General features: G+C 40.6%; 1 protein-coding gene across 1 annotated transcript in view; it reads right to left on the bottom strand.

Annotated features, from left to right (window-relative positions):
• LOC136851022 (uncharacterized) overlaps positions 1 to 16,587 on the bottom strand; it is an 87,730-nt gene that overhangs the window by 3,053 nt on the left and 68,090 nt on the right. Inside the window, exon 18 of the mRNA XM_067124996.1 lies at positions 13,267 to 13,412. Coding sequence (XP_066981097.1) covers positions 13,267 to 13,412 — 146 coding nt within the window. The remainder of the gene's footprint in view (positions 1 to 13,266; positions 13,413 to 16,587) is intronic.

Below are 16,587 nucleotides of genomic sequence, written 5' to 3' on the forward strand. Positions count from 1 at the left end.
GGGGCTCTGCACCTTAAATGCCCAGCTGGGCTATGCATAACCACAGGGCCCGGGGTGTACATATCTAGGGACTTGGGAATTCTCTCAGATAGATAGATGTGAACATGGTTTGTCACTTCCATATTCTTACCTTCAACACCTTGAGTAGGCAGTAGTTCCTCCAGTATGCCAGTGAAGGGGCAATGGCCTGGAAGTCCTGGGCCTTTCTCTTTCCTAGAGACTGTTGTGCATGTCGGAGGCACAACAAACCTTCACCAGAAGGAAATAGTCTTTCTAGAGAGCTCCTCCTTCATTTTGCCTGTGCTGACGACAAAGAGCCCCTTCTACTCAGGTTTCCAGGGTTCTGTCCTCTCCAGATACTACTTTAGGACTCTTATCATATCAAGCAACATCTCTCTGTCTCCCCTAAAGATGGCCTTGAGGGAGGGCATGGAGATCCCTTCAAATCTGAGGTCTGGGACAGAGGGATCTTGAGTCTTGGCCATGAATTCCAGTATGAAACTGCCAGGAGAATGTATGACAATACAATCTTGATGGTGAAGTTACTGTCCAAAGCCTGGTGGAAGGGGTTGCGGGAAGCTCCCCATAAGGTTGTGAGAACCTTGGTGATATCCCAATTTCTGCACCCTTACCTCTCTTGGAGGGCAATTGTGCAGAAACCACTTAGGATGGCCCACAACTCCCTAGGCTTGGAGAGGTTGTTGCCCCTCAGCTAGAAGACCTGGTTGAGGGTTGCCTTGCAGCCCTTGATGGCAGTTACAGGGTCTTTACACGCCTCAAGAAGACCAGGGAAGTCTGCAATGTCCTTTCAGTCACCTTGGGGGATCTCAGTTCCTCCAACGACCTTGACATCAGTACTTCATCCACTTTTCCTGTTAGCTCCCAATAGAGGAGGGTCTGAACGGTATCTGTAATACATGCTACAGAAACCTTTGAAAACCCATTCTTTCAGAGTTGTTGGATAGTCTCTGACCATTAACCCAGCAGGCGGCCAAGCTGTGATGGCACCTTCCTTTGTGCTCTGCACAAGAAGGTTGGATGGTTGGAGCAACTATCTTGGAATGTCTCGCAGAATAGCATACCTCTTGGCTTTTGACCACTGAGGTCATCCGTAGACCCTTCGACTGGTAGAATCTGTCCCATGTCATCCTCCTGCCCTCCCTCTGGTGGTAACTTTGCATTGGCAGCCGGCTCAAACTGGTCTAAGTATATATATGCTTACTGCCGCGTCTCCCAGGACTAGGGAAATCATCCCTCATGGTTTATTGACGTGACCTATCACCAATGCATTGTACTCATGATGACACCTGGGTGACACACTAGGTGGTGTTGGAAGCACTGGAAAGGCAGCAAAGCCGTTTTCATCTCCAGGGAGTTGGTGTGCGCCACCTTGTGCTCTGGCCTGATTTCCCCGAAATGCACTTTCTGTTGAGGTGCGGGGCCCTGCTTTTCAGGCGGTGAAGAGAACACCTGCAGCCATGGGGAGAAAAGTTGCTGGGTGCCACTCCCAATGTCAGGTTGACTGGGCCTCTATCTTTTCAGATCTTCCTTTGCTCTCCCAGTCTCTCCTTCGGTAGCTGTTAGGTCTCTTTCAACTGCCACTGGGGAGAGCAGGGGTGACAGGCTCAGGATCATGTCCCTGGCCCTCTCTGCCTCCTCCTGAGATAAAGATGATTAGCCAGTCATAGAGATGCCTGCCTCAGTCAGATGGCCTTGGAAGTGTGCCCAGGCAGACACCAACTGAAACCCTTTGGTGAAGACCTGGGGCACAAGTAAAGAGAGACTGAACTGCTGCATCACTCCCTTGGCAATGAACTATTCATATCCCACAGATACACCTAGACTACCCCTCTCTGATGGACACCAACACCAACTGAGAAGTCTCTGTGGAGAACGAAGCCTTGTGTAGGAACCTGCTGAAGGCTGACAGGTCTGGATGGTGCTCCTTTCTCTCGAAATTTTCAATATATGCAGAGGAAGGCCACAGAGCTCCCGCTGGTACTCGCATCACTTTAGTCACTCCAGTCTGCTGGGTGGTTCTCCAGGAGGACCTGCTGGTAAGATCTCTGGTTCCTTTTCTTGATGCTCTGCTTCAAAGCATGGTGATTAGGGAAGCTGGGAGCAGGGACCTATCCCAAGATTTGCTGCAGCCCCGGTTAGATCAGCCCCTCAAGTGGGGGTGTGTGGGCCATCCACTAGCAGGGCTTTCGCGGTGCCGAAGGGCAGTCTGTACGCCTGCCTTGTGACAGACACTATTTAGTCTGTGAGAAAAAAGGGAGGGGGTTGCGATGAAGCCTTCTGTTTGCAAAAGGTTTTGCCACTCAGATTGACACAAGAGCAGGAAGCAGAGTGGTTTGAGTTTCTGTATTTCCTGTCTGATCTGCTCCAAGATCAGGATGGGGATGTCTCCTGCTGCTGGAATATCTAGTGGAGCTGCTGCTATGCCACTGATGGCAGAACAGCACACGACTGCTGGTTCTCAATCCACTTGAGAAAGCCTTAAGTTGTAACGAAACCCTCAACGTCTGGTCTTGGAGAAAAGAGGACACCTGATGAAAACACCTCAGTGTATCACGGTGGGGTTACTCTGCCCTCAGAGTTGCAGTGCCTCTCCTACCTCAAATCCTGCAGTGGAGGGGTTGTGATGGAAACTAGGTGTTCCATCAGGGAACGGAGATGGCCATAGCAAACCTCTGGACATCTGGAATCTCCTGGCTCAGCCTCTAAGGCTTTGGATGTTTTCCCCTTCTTGCAAGTCTTGAGCCAGGGGGGAGGCAAAACCTTGTTACCCTGTTCCAAACAAGGAGACACCAAGCTTCCTGTTCTTTGGAACACCATTGTCTCAACTCTGTATACCTGTAGGAGAAAACAAGGGGGACCACCAATGAAGACACCTTTGTCCAAAGGTGGGTCAGTTATCTGGACTTGCAAGTGACTATGCTTTGCAGACCCAAGAAGATGAATAGTATTAGCAAACCTGAGGAAAACAGCATGGCTACTGAAGGACATGGGGATGCTGCTTCATTCTTGACAAAGCCTCTCCCCCCAAAAAATTTATACCTGTCTAGGAAAATTCCTGTTAAATTTCCTCTGAAGGTATATCATTACCTGATAAGTCTGACACTTCTGAGCATAAAATTATTCACACACTTGTTGGGTCGCCTTGACTACAGATTCCATTCCGATGTATGCCTCTTCCTCAGCAATCGGCTCTACCTCAAAAGTGTGTCCCCTGGTTCCCACTGCATGGCGTTGAGATTGAGTGTGAATCATTCCTGTTCTGCTCTCCTTTCGCTGGTGAGAAAGCTCTCTCTCCTCCTCCTCCCAGACTCAGAAAAGTGAGCATAAAAGTGTAGAGAAAAATATCATATAACATATTAGTAATTACTGAAAATTAGTACATGAAAATCGGCATCATCTTTAAAATTTCAGACATGGATTATTCCATCAAAATGTAATATCCATTACTAGTCACTATAGCACACTGTGAGCACACTCAGAAAGAATGCAACCCTCTAAAATATGTTGACAGGTTGCATGAGTGCACCAAATCCTCAGCCAGCCCAAAACAATTTTGCTCCTAACTGTTTGAAAAGAAGGCAACCAATGCCACTGTTTATTATTTTGTATTTCTTAAATGTGTTAAAGTGGGGAACCCATCTCTAACCTTTTATTTTTTTCACATTAGTCAACCTCCTTACTCTGTGGCACTACATGGGATGGGATCCAACACACAGGCAGTTCAGAAAAGCCACTCTTAAGCCTTACAGTCAAGTGTACACACATACCCATATGGATATTAAGTAAGCACTATAATATTATTATAAATAACATGCACTAGATATTCATAGTGTTTGTAATCCATCATTACTGCTGCTTTTACTTTTACTATCTTATTCTTGTTCAAAACTGTCACTTAAAGGCAGAACAGAGGAAAGAAAGTGCAAGAGGCTAATAAGTTGGTGCAGCTAGGGGAGAAAGGTGCACTGAAAACATATTTTGGCAATATGGACACTACCTTATTTATGAACCAGTTATGTCCTGAATTACTGTATCTTTATTGTTCATAAGCTGGTTTTTAATATGTAGTGCATGATTTTTTACATTTCCCAAGTTAACTCAGGAGTCATAGATTATCCTCTTCCCTTTCAGGTTTATTTTTTGCAAAAAATATGTAAAAAAAAAATTAAGCAGGCTTTTTAAATTTATTTTTTCAAGTTCTGTAAAAGTTAATTTGTAGGGCATCATTTTTGGTGAAAAATTATTAAAACTAAGGAGGATACTGAACTTTGAAATATGCCATGTTTACATTCCAGAGTTAACCCTTAAACGCCTACTGGATGTATCATACATCGACTAAAATTGTCTGTTGAGTGCCAAGTGGACGCATTACGACGCCGACTACAAAAATTTCAACCTTCAGTCAACTTTGACTCACCGAAATGGTAGAAAATGCAATTGTAAGCTAAAACTCTTACATTCTAGTAATAATCAATCATGTACCTTCATTTTGCAACAAATTGGAAGTCTCAGCACAATATTTTCGATTTATGGTGAATGTTTGAAAACTTTTTTCTTACGCCCGCTACAACTCGGCCAAAAATTTCTGAAAAATTCTTTAAGGCCATTTTGTCGTAATTTTGCACTGTTCTATATTAGCCGTTACATAAAGTTTTATATATGAAAATGTGTGCAATTTCATGTAAAATAGCAAAACACAACCCATGGTTGTAGCTTTTATCAGTTTGGAAATATTTTCATAAAACCACGATAACTGCCAAAATTTCAACCTTCGGTCAATTTTGACTGACCGAAATGGTAAAAACGCAATTGTAAGCTAAAACTCTTACATTCTAGTAATATTCAATCATTTACCTTCATTTTGCAAACAATTGGAAGTCTCTAGCACAATATTTCGATTTATGGTGAATTTTTGAAAAAACTTTTCCTTAACGTCCGCTACCAGAAATTCTTTCACACGTTGCGTAATGTTTGCACCCGTTTTATATTAGTCATTACATAAAGTTTTATATATGGAAATGTGCGCAATTTCATATAGGCTACAACAGAAAATAACTCATGGTTGTAGCTTTTATCAGTTTTGAAATATTTTTCATATAAATCACGAACTTAAAATTTCAACCTTCGGTCAACTTTAACTCGACCAAATGGTAAAAAAACTCAATTATAAGCTAAAACTCTTACATTCTAGTAATATTCAATCATGTACCTTCATTTTGCAACAAACTGGAAGTCTCTAGCACAATATTTCGATTTATGGTGAATTTCTGAAAAAAAACTTTTTCCTCACGCTCATGCTGCGTAACTCGGCCAACATCTCAGAAATTCTTTCACACGTTGTCGTAATGTTTGCATCGTTTTACATTAGTTGTTACATAAAGTTTATATATGAAAATGTGTGCAATTTCATGTAGAATACAACAGAAAATAGCTCATGGTTGTAGCTTTATCAGTTTTGAAATATTTTCAAGATAAATCACTTATAATCTGCTAAAATTTCAACCTTCGGTCAACTTTAACTCAACCTAAATGGTCAAAAAACGCAATTGTAAGCTAAAACTCTTACATTCTAGTAATATTCAATCGTTTACCTTCATTTGCAATAAATTGGAAGTCTCTAGCACAATATTTGATTTATGGGGGAATTTTAAAAACTTTTTCCTTACGCTCATGCGCGTAACTCGGCCGAACATCTCAGAAATTCTTTCGCCACGTTGTCGTAATATTTGCACGTTTTATATTAGTCGTTACATAAAGTTTTATATATGAAAATGTGCACAATTTCATGTACACAATACAACAGAAAATAACTCATGGTTGTAGCTTATCACTTTTGAAATATTTTCATAAATCACGATAAATAGAAAAATTTGACTTTTCGGTCAACTTTAACTCGACCAAATGGTCGAAAACTGCAATTGTAAGCTAAAACACTTACAGTCTAGTAATATTCAATCAATTAGCTTCATTTTTAACAAACGGGAAGTCTCTAGCACAATATTTCGATTTATGGTGAATTTTTGAAAAACATTTTTTATGTCCAAGACGCTACTTAATTCATGCATCATTTTGTGATAATATTTTCTCTGTGTTGCTTTGATCGTTTTACAATTTGTTATATACCAAAATCATCGCAATTTAGTGTACTATACAAAGAAAAACAAAATAACCCGTTAGCTTTAACCATTTTGCTCACAGCGTGATTTGTATACAGTGAACCCTCGTTTATCGCAGTAGATAGGTTCCAGAATCAAAGGAGAAGCTGAAAATCCGCTAAGTAGGGACACCATATTTACAGTATTTATTTAACATGTATTCAGACTTTAAAACCCTCCCTTTACATAGTACTGTTAACAAACCACCCTTTACAGTAATGTACAGATATCTACAATAATGCACATACAGTACACAGGCACAAATGATAAGCAATAAAACAGTAAGTGAACATTCTATAGAAAGATTGTTATGATGCGATTGTACAATTGTACAGTATTTTACTCACTACGATAGAGTTGGAAGTTACAATAAAGCCCTCCTCCTCGTATGTACTGTTAACAAACCACCCTTTAATGTACAGAACACTTAATGCATGTACAGTACCCTAATCTAAAACAGGCACTAATATTAAAATGTAAGAATATTAAAGTATATAAAGAAATAAACCCACCATGAAAGAAGTTGAAGAAAAACTTGAATGATGATGGCGATGAATTTGCTGCACAGTAGAAATGATGATGATGAAGCTGATGATGTCTTCTACTGTGCAGCCAATGATTGTATTTTTACGTCTCTTCAGACTGAGGTGTCTTTTCCTGGACACCTCTTCAACTTCTTCCTGGGACACTTCTTCAATTTCTTCCGGGCATAGTAGCAGGAGGAACTGGCTCTTTTTGCGAGGCTGGAAGAACATTGTGATCGGAAGTTGCTGCCGCTGCTTCTTTTTTCGATCGAAGAGCATCCTGTAGAGTCATGTCTTCATCGATTTTGTTGCAGAACTGCAGAGAATCGAACCATATCCTGCGTCCCATTCTCAGACAATTCTTTCAGCTCCTTCTTCGCTAGGTTGCAGAGCTTGCAAACCGCTTCTAATGTTAAGCCTGTTTCTTCGACAACTTCTTGGGTCTCTTCCCGTGGTTCATTTTCTTCCTCACTGGCTAATTTTGTCAGGTCTTGAGGTTCGCGCCAGTTAGCGGCTGGGAATGGCAGTCCAACAACTCACAACGCTCTTCCGTCGTCTGTCGCCAAACCCGCACCTCAATTATCGCAGCCAACTGCACAGATTTCCGCATTGCAGAGTGTTGAATCTCGGCATGCGTAAATCCCGTCGTCGTAAACAATCTCGACCACAACTTCCTCCAGCTCAAGTTAACGGCAGGTTTCATTTCTTGCAGTGCCCAGCTTCTGGATGTTCTGAAGGCACGTGGGCAATTGTGTACCGCCGCCAGTACGCCTTCAAATTGAATGTTTCATCCTCATCTTCTTGGGCGGCATCCACACACGCAACGAGGTCTGCCAAGGTATTTTCGTGTAGAGGGCCTTGAACGCCTGATAACCCCTGGTCCATCGGTTGAATTAAGGACGCGTGTTGGGTGGCAGGAACTCAACCTGAATGCCCTCATGCGAAAGATCAGTCGCGTGTCCACTGAAGCGTTATCCAACAAGAGAAGTCTTTAAATGGCAGCCCTTCTCTAAGAGATATTTACTGACTTGTGGGATAAAACACTGGTGGAACCAGTTGGAGGTCAGCATTCAGTAATCCATGCTTTTGGATTATGCATCCAATACACGGAAGGAGATTCTTTATTTTTATTTTTATTTATAAGTTTTTCGACTTATAAAATAAGCCCTGGCTTTAGCAAAATCCCAGCATTGCCACACATCAAAAGGGTAACACGATCTTTGAATGCTTTAAAGCCAGAGGCTTTGGCTTCTTTGAACAGGAAAGTTCGATGGCATTTCTCTTCCAAACAAACCCGTCTCGGGTCCATATTAAAGACTTGTTCGGGCTTGTATCCACCTTCAGCGATAATATTCTGAACGCCTCACTCGCAGTAGTTTCAGCAGCTTAATCGTGTCAGCGGAAGCAGCCTCGCCATGCAGGGAAACACTTTTCAGGCCGGTTGCGTTTCTGAAACTTGGCGAACCATCTTTGCTGGCGGTAAAACGTCGTGTCTGAGGCTGGGAATCAGTGGATGTCCCCGCTTGAGGTTCATCTACATCATTTCGCCGCCTTCCTCTTCTTCAGCGTGGTCGCCATCATCTTGAGGTTCCTTTGCCGCGAAATTCTCATACAACCTCAAAGCCTTGTTCGGATGGTGTTCGATTCAAGACTATTTTTCTTCTTCCGCAGTCGGCAATCCAGATTGACAAAGCACCTTCCATACAGACGATCGTTTTATTACGGCCGAATAACTCGCTTAAGTTGACTTGCTAAAGGTGATGGCAGCCGTCTTCCTAATCTTCGCCTCATCCTTCTTAATGTAGCCCGAACGGTGGATTCGCTCACTCCAAAAATGGCGGCCACGGCCGCGTGAACTTCTCCCTTCCTTCAACATATCGAGAAGTGTCACCTTCTCAGCAATCGTCATCATTTTCCGTTGATGCTTTAGGCTCAGTACCAGCCTTAGCAGAAGCAGAACGCCAGGAGCCATTGTAGGGGTTAAACAAAGTTAAAAAAAGTTCAACTTCAAACACACACTGTCACGCACAGCACTGGTAATGTAAACAGCATCTATCTACCGAGAGAGCCGGAAACGGCGGCCACGTGAAGATGCTGCGGGTCAGGGACAAGGGAAGCTGCTGCGGGTCGGAGAAACGGTCAAAACACCAATCACAGGCGAGATTACAAAATTTATGAGCTGATTCGTCATCTATCACCAATGGAACCAATCACAGCCCATCTTACATGCTAGTTTCAAATTCAAATATACTTCACTATTTTATGCTTTTTTGTTGTAGTAGTATAGGTTTATTCGAGATGTGATTTTTTGCAAAAACAATATTATTGGATGCAGTAAAAAAGATTCATGGAAAAGATGCACATTCATTACATTTGTATTTTATAATTAGTATATATGTAATCAAAGCAGCCTTTACACCATTCAAATATGACAATGTCAGACTGCATCTGATTAGCGTTTTCATGTTTTTTAATTTTACTAGTACTATAATGAATTATCGTATGATCACATTCTCTTTTTTTGTTTAATTTCATTTTGTACTGAATTATATGTCATAATGCAATGAACCAACAGTACTAGCAGATATTAATAATTATTAAACGGAATTAATGAAATATTTGGGTCTTCATATATCGCGACTATTTTTGAAATTTCCAGAAAATCCGCTATATATTTTCTCTTATATAATATACATACGTAATGGAAAAAATCATGAAAGTCGTGAATCCCACGATAGTCCGAACCGCTAAGTAGCTAGGTTCACTGTAACATTATATATGAAAAATTTTTGCGCTGTCATATATTTCAATATTTATATATGATAATATTTTTTTTCATTTCTGATGGTTGCATACTAAACTTCAGGCAATGACAAAAAAGTTGCATACTAAACTTCAGGCAATGACAAAAAACAAAGGAGCCAAAAATGAACTCTTAATCTTAAAAACTAAGCGTGCTGTGATTTTTTGAAAAAAACTTTTTTTCCGCTTCGGCGCTAACTCACCGAACGCCGCCAGCATATGGGAGACGTTTTGTAAATAGAGGCTCGGCGTTTAAGGGTTAACATGGTCATTAATTATGCTATTTTCACTGTATTTTTAAATCATGCAGTATTAATAAGAATTACTTTGGGTGTTTGAAAGGTAAAAAGAAAAAAAATTTAGAATCATGCAACATTAAAAAAATGCATGCAACATTCAAAATTTAGTATTTCCATGCTTTGAAATTTACAAACTTGAGAGAGTTTCGCAGGAGTATCGTCTATGACATTGGAAGTTCATAAAGTGAACAATGCACGATGTCATCTATTGACAAAAATACATGCTAAATATAGATGGGAATTCATCACAGAGTTAATGTAGGAAGACAGAAATAAAAAGGAGTACTTTACGTGTATGAACATTTATTCTTGTGATTGTAAGAATACATGGTAGTTATCATGAGAATACTCTGCATAATCAGGGAAGGAATTAAGGAACAGGTTCTGTTCTTAGCAAAAACTCTTACTAGCAGAATAGGCACTTTGAAAAAATTTTAACTTGCAACCCTGTCTATTCGTATCTATGAATGTTCCTTTGTAGGATAGTGTCTGTACTTGCAGTGCATCATGTAAAGTGCACTGACAGCACTACCCCTGTACAGGGGACCCAACTCCTATGAGGTACTGTATTCAGAATTGTTCTAAGCTGGCATGTGGCCCATCAGTCACCACCAGAGGCTTTGACCCACCATGGATCCTTGTGCCACTTTTCACAGACTGTCTATCCTTGTCAGGGTAGTAAAGATTCTCACTAGCACAGTGTCTAACCACATCCCCAGATACTTTGTCTTTTGCTTTTTCACCAGGTCCAGATTCACAGTCACTCACAGTTTCAAGCAGTTCTCAACATAGCCCCTTTCCTTCTCTTGCTTCAGGATCAATGACAAGAGGATGAGCCAGTCGTCAAGGTACCTTCTCAGTTGTATTCCTTGCAAATGGGCCCAATTGGACACTGGTAGGAAGAGCCGAGCGAAGACCTGCAGAACTCTCACAAGACCGAAGCAGAGGGCTTTGAACTGGTATGTCGTCTGTTGGCTGATGAACCACAAAAATTTTCTTGACAAGTGATGGATTGGGATGTGAAGGTAGTATCCTGCAGATCTATGGAGACCATGTGGTCTCCCCTTTTGACAGAAGCTAATATTTACTAGGCCATTTCCAACTAAACAATGACTGCTGCAGTAAGTCTTTCAGGGTCGACAGGTCTATAACCAGTCTCCAGCCACCTGACGATTTCTCCAGCAGAAAGAGGAGGCTGTAGAACCCCAGCGACTGTTCCTTCACCACCTCAAAACTGTCTCCTGAAGCATAGTTCTAACCTCTGCTTGGAGGGCCTTAGTGACAGAGGGAGTTTTCTTCCCCTCCCCAAACAAGCAGGAGAGTCTGTAGCCTTCCTTGAGGACTGTGATCGTCCACTCCTCTGTTCTGGAGTTCTGCCACACTATACATTGCTCTGGCACTGCCACAGGTGACAAACTTATTATAAGCCTTCTCTTTGCCTGCCCAACAATGAATCTTAGCCATTACATCCATGGTAACCATCCCAAGAAGAAATGGGGTAAACACATGGTGTACACACACACGGCTGACAAAAAAAACAATGAAAACAGACACAAAACTCCACTAAAAACCAATCAAGCAAGTATCACACACAAGAATACACTTGGCTGCCAATCGACACAATTCCAACAGAAGCTAACACTTTACTAGACTGTTTCCATCCAAAACGGCAACTGCTGCAGTAAGCCTTTCAGGACCGACAGGTCTATAACCAGTCTCCATCCACCTAACGATTTCTCCAGCAGGAAGGGGAGGCTGTAGAACCCCAGCAACTGTTCCTCCACCATCTCAAAACTGTCTCCTGAAGCATAGTTCTTACCTCTGCTTGAAGGGCCTTGCCCTTTGTCAACTCGGTCTTATACAATGGAATTGGTTGTTCCTCCACCATCTCAAAACTGTCTCCTGAAGCATAGTTCTTACCTCTGCTTGAAAGGCCTTGCCCTTTGTCAACTCAGTCTTATACAATGGAATTGGTTGTAGTGACAGAGGAGTTTTCTTCCTCCCAAAAGTATTTTCTTCCCCCCAAAAGTAGAGTCTGTAGCCTTCCTTGAGGGCTGCGACCGTCCACACCTCTGTTCTAGAGTTCTGCCACACTAACCACCGCTCTGCTACCACCAAAGGTGACAAAACTTACTACAAGCCTCTTTGCTAGCCCAACAATTAATCTAAGGCACTACATCCGTGGTAGCCATCCCAAGAAGAAAGGGGGCAAACACATGGTACACACACACACAGCTGACAAAAAACAATGAAACATACACAAAACCCCACTAAAAACCAATCAAGTACACACACAAAACTGCACATGGCTATCAATCAAAACAATTCAATTTTAACACAATGTCTGCACAATGGGTATCCTATCACACAAGACATGTTTGACTGCGATCGCTGCTGGGAACACGTTGGCCAAGACAGGCCAACATAGGTAAAGGCAGGAGACCTACCCAAAAATCTCTTTTCTTTGCAAGTACACAAAGCATGTGATGCACTGGAATACTTCATTTATGAAGGCAAAGGTTTGTATCGCTAGAGAAACATCTTTTAACCCTGGAAGCAATTACAAACATGATCAGATCAAGTTGGCCTCTCCAGCCTAATTAAACAGTTTTAAATATGGGAAAAAACAGCAACCACGCCTTTACACTGGTGATGAAAGACCTCAATCCTTCTGCTCTTTTCAAAGGCCTGTTTAGAGACATTGAAGAAACCCATGATTTACAGTAATTTCAAATCTTGCAAAAAGCAAGTCATTCAGATTTTGAACTAATGCTAACACAAATTTCATTTTACAATGTTATTGTAAATTCATCATAGTAAGGCTGAAGAAGCCAACTGATCTAAGTTGAGCTTCCTTGAAAAAGATCTAAGATACATTTACATATATTGGTATCATGTACTGACTGATATTCTCAACTCTATGGATGGCTGAAAAGATCTGTTCTTTTAGGTGAAAATTGGAGCATGATACAACTCAAGTTTGCCACCTAGGAGGGTAGAGATATGGAAACGGGTAAGAAAAATTTTGAAAAGGCAAAAGAGCCAGAGCCATAAGTACAGAGTGCACGCAAAGCTCACTACATGCAGAAACTCCCTATAGACACACTAGGCAGTCAGTTCTCACCTATTTTACTACATGCTAGTAACTTGTATACCAATTTATGTGCAATATTTCCAAAGTGATACTGTCCATATGGTACTGTACTAGAGAAAAAAACTAGTAGGTACTGTGTCCTTTTCTCAAAGATCCAAGGACTCTTAAGATATCTTAATGTAGGGATTACTATAACCTTTTCTGTGGTCCAAGGATTCTAAGACAACTAATTTTTGAGTCAGTCTCCTCACTTATCACTAGTAATCATACTGTACTTGACAGCAGTAGATGGAGAAATCATCAACTTCACAGTAATACAGTAAATCTGATATAATAAAAATACATTTAAAAAATAAACACATTAATCTCACCTAAATCTGAGTATTGAACCCTACAAAAAGCCCTTCGTCCTCCAAAGCACAGATCATAACGAGGGTATGAAGGATCATCATTCCCATGCTCCACAGCATTATAGGCCTCATCTTTGTTCATGTATGTTACAAACCCATAATTATCCCTGTAACATAAACTTTCATCAGTACAGAATGCCCACATAACTGCAATGAAATATTTTTTATTAACATAATACATTTCTCATTTATACACTAAATATGCTTGAAAAAACTATACTTAAACATAAAAAAAATTAAGTAAAATTTCCAACATCAAAACAAAAAAAAATTAAGTAAAATTTCCAACATCAAAACAAAAAAAAAATTAAGTAAAATTTCCAACATCAAAACTCTACATCAAGTTAGAAGCCCACAGGATCAGTAATTCTCCTGGTATGGCATTTTGGTTAAAAAGAAAAAAGTCCCAAATTGTATTAAAAGCACTGGTCTGGCATTTGCCAACCACGGACAGTGCTGAAACAACACCTAAATTTTCTATTTGCCTGATTTTGCACTGTCAAACGTGTTACTTGGTTGTATTTCTATACTGGTAATAAAATTAAGGACTAGCCAATTAAGGTTTTTTTTTAAACTACATCAATAATAAGAAATTTGGAAACTTGGAAAACTCGGACCTCACTGCTACATATCCTATATCAAGAAGAGTAATATATACATTATTCTGCACTAATTATTGATAATAAACAGAATGAAAGTTTAAACACTAGCAACAATACATATAAAAAACACAAGTTATTACCATCACTTACTCTCTATTTTCTTGTCTGTCTTTTAAAAACAAGCAATAATTCAACATTCATATACTACATCCAAAAGCATAACAAGTAGAGAACTTAATATCTTTTTAATGATAATACAAGATAAATTATACGTAATGATGTATTTTTTTTAATAAGAATGTACTGTACGGCGTTTAAACATTAAAATTATATTTGGGCACTGGTAATAATGCATATAAAGTTGTTACCCTCAGTTCCTCTCCCATGTTTTTGGTTTGTGTGTGAGCATCAAGTTCGGCTTGGTAGTATGTTACTACCTGTTAACTACAAATTTTCTTTTTAACAACTTATTACAATCATTTCTCTTAAACAACTTATTACAACCATTTCAATTTCCAACTGTGCAAATTAGTCAAAACTGGTAATAAAAATATCTTTTAGTGTTTGTTCATCTGTTAGAATATTACTTTGCATATGCATCATGTAGTACTGGGTGCATACATGTGCACTTCTTCATTTCGTGAGCATTTGTTCATCTGTTAGAATGCAGATTTGTGTATACATCATGTCTGGTAATGGGTGCATAAAAGTGTGCTTCTTCACTTGTTAGAATGTGAATTTGTGCATACATGTATCAAGTAATTAGTAGTAATCTCAATCTCTTACTTCAATAAATTCATATCACTTGATAATTCATATTAATTGATAAGGTACAACTGACACATTTTCATTTGCTACTAAGTTGAAAGTTCAAATGACAACTTTTATCCAACTTGGTTCATTGTCTGTTTGCATGTGTATCTGACAAAAAATTTTCACTTTTTGACTTCTCCAGAACCAATGGGTCAATTAAAAAAAAAAAAAAAAAAAAGAAAAAAAAAAGCTGGCACAAAGCATCCATGGTAAAAGGGATTCCAGTTTATTTACAAGGGGCACCTGGGCATCATGACACATGCCAACCCAAACACACAACCTCTTTCTCTCCTCCTTTCTGTAGCAGGTCACCAATCTGAATCTGATAGGGAGGAAGATTTTAGGCCCCAAAGGCTGGTAGTAAGGAGGGTGGATGGAGAGAGAAATCTTCTCCCTATACTATCCCCACTGCTCTTGATTTAACACTTTTCTCAAAACATAGCAGATGATTTAATCAATTGGTATTTTTCCTAGGTATACAAACCAGCACCTTTCATTTACAGAGTAATCCTCACCACAAACTGGAACGACCACTGAATCTTGGTAACAAGGTAGTTAACTAGTGGAAGAGGAGCACCTTTCACTCACTTCAAACTCTCCACTTTAGTCTTTCCTTCAGCTGCAAGAACAAAGTATGGTGGCTGAGGTGGGTAAAACTTATATGAAAGGCTCTGGTTTATATACATACGAAAAATACACAGTACTTCTAAAGTTTGTTCTGTTCCTACAGCGATATAATCATCGCCTTTCTTATATGGAAACTTACCTCTTTGGAGGGGGTAGTCTCTGCTAGACAAGCAAGTTGTGTACACCTGGAAATGCCATGTTCCTGGATGCCTTTGCAAACATAGGATGCAATGACCCCTGTAACCTCCTACCAGCTTGGTGAAAAGTTGACCTGAGCAGTAAGACCCTGGGCCTGAGATCCCTGAGAAAACGAGCAAGAACTCTAGAAGGAACAACATTTCAAAGAATCATGACAGCTACCACAAGGGCTAAGTCTGTGGGCACCCTTACTCTGGCTATTACCAAGTAATAATAGATTCAGAGAAGAGCTTAACTGTGTGCTTCACTCTTGTTAAAAGAAAAAGGACACTGGGGGATGCATTATCTATCAGCTAAGTTACAGGCTGTTCTGTGAGCAAGGTGGCTCTGCCCATGGGAAACGAACTTCTCTAATGGCAACAGTTGGCCTTGGACAACCTGCCACAACCAAAAAGGTTGTTCCTGTAGTGACAGGAACGGCACCATCTCCCTCAGTTTGCCCAGACAGAAGCCCACTGGGAGGGCTCTCATTGCTATCGTATCTGAAAGCATACCCAGGTGCTTTTTCTGCTCCTTGGGGAATCGGACTTCTGCCAGTTGATCAAAATCTGCAGAATGAGACAAAAAGCTCCCTGTCCCACAAAAACACGTGTTCCCTGGAAGAAGCCAGGGCTAACCAATCACCCTGGCACCAGAGAATGCAAATACCTTTCAAATGGGTTCAGTAAGTGACTGAGGCAAATACCAAAGAATATACCCGAGGTGCAGCCACCAAGCCAATTTGGAGCCTTGAACTGGAAAACTGTTTTGTTGAAGACAGATCCTGAAAGCATATCGGAAGCATGAAGTCACCTCTGATGGAACCTAACACTGAACATGCAGTCTTCATCATGACCCTGTGTCTGTTGAACACTACTCATTCAGTGCTGATAAGTCAAAGACTGGTCTCCTACTCCTTGGTTGCCTTCTTTACAAGGAAGAGGTGGGTATAAAAACCTGGAGAGTAACAATCTATGACTTCGACTGTGCCTTTCTCTGTCGTCGCTTCCATTCCCACCAATAAGGCTTAATATTTCCACAGACCTGGAGAGAAGTCGGGAAC

Source organism: Macrobrachium rosenbergii, chromosome 23, assembly GCF_040412425.1.
Source record: "Macrobrachium rosenbergii isolate ZJJX-2024 chromosome 23, ASM4041242v1, whole genome shotgun sequence".
NCBI lineage: Eukaryota > Metazoa > Arthropoda > Malacostraca > Decapoda > Palaemonidae > Macrobrachium > Macrobrachium rosenbergii.